Source organism: Amborella trichopoda, chromosome 7 (assembly GCF_054954075.1).
Source record: "Amborella trichopoda isolate Santa Cruz 75 chromosome 7, AtrichopodaSantaCruz75HAP2 v2.0, whole genome shotgun sequence".
NCBI lineage: Eukaryota > Viridiplantae > Streptophyta > Magnoliopsida > Amborellales > Amborellaceae > Amborella > Amborella trichopoda.
In genome coordinates, this window is record NC_142342.1 from 11,074,743 (window position 1) to 11,078,666 (window position 3,924).

Here is a 3,924-nt window from a genome sequence, read left to right on the forward strand (position 1 = left end):
GCCCTTCAACTCTTTCAGTCAGCTGCTGAAGCCCTAACCCTAACCCATTCCATTTCTCTCTCTCCTCCCTCACCCTCTCTCTCTCTCTGTCTAAAACAAATCAATTCAATCTCTCATCTCGTCTCTCTGGTTGCCTTCAACTCTTTCAGTCAGCTGCTGAAGCCCTAACCCTAACCCATTCCATTTCTCTCTCTCCTCCCTCACCCTCTCTCTCTCTGTCTAAAACAAATCAATTCAATCTCTCTGTGTCTGTCTCTCTGGTTGCCCTCAGTCTCTCTCTCATCTCATCTAATATTCGAGGGGATGGATTTGTTGCCTAATAACCCTGAGTTTCTATCTCATTTTACCATTGAAAATTCAGGGGAAGCATCAACAAACCAAGATACTGCACTCCAAAGCAGCACCAATACGATTGCGAATTCTTATATTTACGCAATTGAGAATTCTGGTTTGGACCATTTCAGCGAGCTCCCAAAAGCCGTTATCGAGTCTATTCTTTCTCTCCTCCCCATTAGAGACGCAATCCAGGTATCCCTCTTATCTCGCAAATGGAGACACGCCTGGGCTTCAATCCCTTGCTTGAATATAGACAATTATTCTCTGGAGCATGTAAGCAAAGTGTATCATGGAGATCCTCGCACTTTTACCAGGTTTTTGCGGCTCATGAAACGATTCTTCTTGTTTCGCTGTGAACCAGTCCAGAGATGTAAGATAGAGGTTGACCTCCAGCAATGGGGGTTTCTGTTAGATCTGTGGATCAATTACTTTAAAGAGAGAGGATTACCCGAACTCGTTCTAGGGCATTTTGGGGGCTCTTTTTATGGAGGGTTGTATCAGGTGCCTTGCTCTGTATTTGATTGTGGTTCATTGAAGTTGTTGAAGATAACCAATTGCAGGCTTGAGCTTCCATCTAGCTTTAATGGCTTTCCCCATATTGAAACTGTCGAGTTCAAAAACTGTGATCTTGCCGATAACCTGCTTCAAGGTATTGCTTCCAATTCTCCGCGACTTGAGACCTTAACACTCTATTATTCTAAATTGGGGTCTTTGTTCACGTTCAATGCGTTCAAGGGCGTTAAAGCGCTGGAGTTTGTGTGTTGCAGAATTGATGACAACAAAATGAGTGGTATGCTATTGAATTCTGCTCTCTTAGAATACCTATCAATGGATTTTGTTGGGGATCATAGTGATCGTGAGCCTTGTCATCCCAATCTTCAAAGCTTCTACTTCAAAGATGATCATGGTGTCTTCACCTTTCATTTTAAGAAGACCCCATGTCTTGCGGATGCTTCGACTACCCTCAATAATCTTGTAGATCTGGGGAATGGCATTGAGTTCAATATTCTCAAAGGCAATCTAGTTGGCCAGAAAACACTTTCCTTGGGATCCCTTGTTATAAGGGTAACCGTTTGTTTTCTTGTCAATCATATATCATTGACCTGTGATGATTTCCTTCTTGCTGGGTTGTATTTTGAGATGTTCTTCTCTTGGTTTCAGAAGGTGGTTCTAGATGATCTCCCTGAGAGGTTGCTTGGGGCATTTCATAATTTAAGCAAGCTATGCTTGGGTGTTCTTCCAATTGATGTGAGGGACTGTGATGTCACCTCCATATTGCTCAAGAATTCTCCCTATATGAAGGATCTCTCAATTGTGGTTAGTGTTCTAATCCTTCTTATGCACCTTTCCTATCATTTGAATGTCTTTAATATTGCTTAGTGTGTTTCTGTTCTCATGACCAATCAAAGAAGAAAAATGTTGGGTGCTTTTTTCCTTTCATTGGCTATGCCAAGTGGTGTGGGATAATGGGTCTGTGGCATTTGCGTTCATCCAACAGAGGCATGTATTTACTACACCAGCATTGTATCTGATACATGTGTCTACTCTTTAGACATGATAGATGACGATTCCAGCAAGTGTTGCTAGGGCGTTTCTCAAATTATTTTCATGTCAGAAGCACAGGGCTCTGCAGTTTGCCACTAACACGTGTCTAGAACTTTGAAACATATCCAAATTACATATGTGCCCCAATAATTTAGATACATGCGTCCAGATTTTTTGATGTCCATGCCTGTACACGTTTTTTTCGTGTCCAACATGTTTTGTGTCGGACACATTGTGTCTGTATTCATGAAGCATAGATTTAAGTGTATGTGCATGTTTATGTCTGGGTAAGTAACTCGTGCCTAACAGGGTATGCAGCTCTGCATTGTAGTCCTTAGTTGCAGAGTGGAATCGATTGCTAATACATCTTCTTAACTCTTTGCCTTTAATTTCTTCTTAGTTTGTGTCTTTTTGTTGATTTTTCACCGGTTATTGTAGCATGACATGTATATGGACACTGAAGATTATCCTGAAGATGATTATTGGGACACTCAAGGACCTTTCAACTGCCTGATGCATCACCTTACAACCATCCATATTTCTCTCTCATGGGTAAAGGGTACTCATGATATGAAATTTGTGAAGTTCTTGCTCATGAATGCACATGTCTTAAGGAAGATGACAATCAAATTTGGAAAATCTAGATCTTTTCAGAAGAAAAAGGAGTGTATTAAAAAAGATTTGGCACTAGTTAAGCTGGTGTCTTCGCATGTGGATCTTATTTTCTCTTAAAATGTTAAAGACAGTGACTTATATGAAGATGTATATATTGTGTGGCATGACTATGCTAATAAATTGTATCATTCCATGCAATTCATGGTGCTTGTACCACACTATTGTCTTTAGGAGCCGTTTGTAACCTGAAAATCCATTACGTGACAATAGGGAAATATGACATTTCCACTATTTGGATACACTTTAATAATAAGGAAATGGAAAGAGATTACATGACATTACCCGAGATTTTCCAAAAAGTCACGTAATCCATTAAGCGCTTAAGCGCGGTGAGAAGTGAAAAATCTATTACGCGTTTAATGGGTAATCTTTGAAAATCTTTCGCGTGCGTCTCTCTGCCCTATACCCGGCTTAAAAAAAATATTTCACTAGTGTATGTTGTATTGTATAATTATTAAGGTAAGTAGAAAAAGAAAGTAAGGGATATGAAAATTGATTTGAACATATGTACGAACTTAATAAGCAACAACTTTCTATTGCAATCATAATAAAAAATATTTCTACATCCCTCTATCCGCAATTTGGATGGTAGCCCTCATCTTACTCTTATATAAAACAAAAAAAAATCTATATCCCTCTATCCCCAATTTGGATTGTAGGCCTCATCGTACTCTAATATAAAAACAAATTTTTTTAATAATGGGCAAGTGAAAGTAGGGGAAATCTAAATTGATTTGAACAGGTATAGAACTTGATGAAAAAATTTCTATATCCCTCTATACCCAATTTGGATTGTAACCCTCATTTGAAGTATCGGCTCATATAAAAATAATAATTGGTAATCGATGAGAAATTACACAACACAATCATAATAAAAATTTTCACACAACATAATCCTCATAAGAGATTGTAAAAACTCAATTGAAATAAGATACCTCTTTAGTCTCCTCCAATGCTTCAAAATTTTCTACTGCAATTACCAAACCTTCTAGTTTACTAATAAAACTTCTTCCCATTTTTTAACTTATACGTAAAGATTTTGATTTTGGTATCATAAATTTATTGCTTATTTGAAATTATATATAGAGAGACATTTGAAAGACTTCTATAAAAAATAAATAAAAATAAGGCTTATTACAATAAAATCATGTTATTCCAATCATATTATTCCAATGGCTTATCATGTTGAAAGCAAAGTCTAATCATGTTAGCCAAAGATAGCCATATATTTCATATTTGGTTGGTAATGCATTTCCCATATTTCTTTGAGACATAGCCAGACACTAGAAATGTATTTCTCAAGTTGTATCTAAATACTATCCAAACAGTGACAATCCATTTGCAGGTAATGTATTACGCTAGTAATAT

At 37.4% G+C, this 3,924-nt stretch overlaps 1 protein-coding gene across 5 annotated transcripts; it reads left to right on the plus strand.

Annotated features, from left to right (window-relative positions):
* LOC18444026 (F-box/FBD/LRR-repeat protein At1g78750) lies at nucleotides 1-2,694 on the plus strand. Of its 5 annotated transcripts, none has more exons than XM_088871267.1 (4): nucleotides 1-985; nucleotides 1,104-1,401; nucleotides 1,498-1,653; nucleotides 2,320-2,694. In XM_088871267.1, exons 2-4 carry the CDS (start codon nucleotides 1,120-1,122, stop codon nucleotides 2,611-2,613), a joined length of 732 nt encoding a protein of 243 aa, XP_088727393.1. In that variant the 5' UTR covers nucleotides 1-985; nucleotides 1,104-1,119; the 3' UTR covers nucleotides 2,614-2,694. The 5 variants fall into 5 exon arrangements, 4 of the variants coding, with proteins under 4 accessions (XP_088727393.1, XP_088727394.1, XP_006854267.1 ...); XM_088871268.1 differs by having other exon boundaries at nucleotides 1,501-1,653; XR_016058930.1 differs by lacking the exon at nucleotides 2,320-2,694 and having other exon boundaries at nucleotides 1,501-1,662.
* The last annotated feature ends 1,230 nt before the right edge of the window (nucleotides 2,695-3,924 follow it).

Excerpts from the sequence above, each read along its gene's own strand:
- LOC18444026 (XM_006854205.4), top strand. The coding sequence starts at position 304 with ATGGATTTGTTGCCTAATAACCCTGAGTTTCTATCTCATTTTACCATT. Across the intron at positions 1,402-1,497 it reads TGGGATCCCTTGTTATAAGG|AAGGTGGTTCTAGATGATCT; the intron begins GTAACCGTTTGT and ends TCTTGGTTTCAG. Across the intron at positions 1,654-2,319 it reads TGAAGGATCTCTCAATTGTG|CATGACATGTATATGGACAC; the intron begins GTTAGTGTTCTA and ends CGGTTATTGTAG.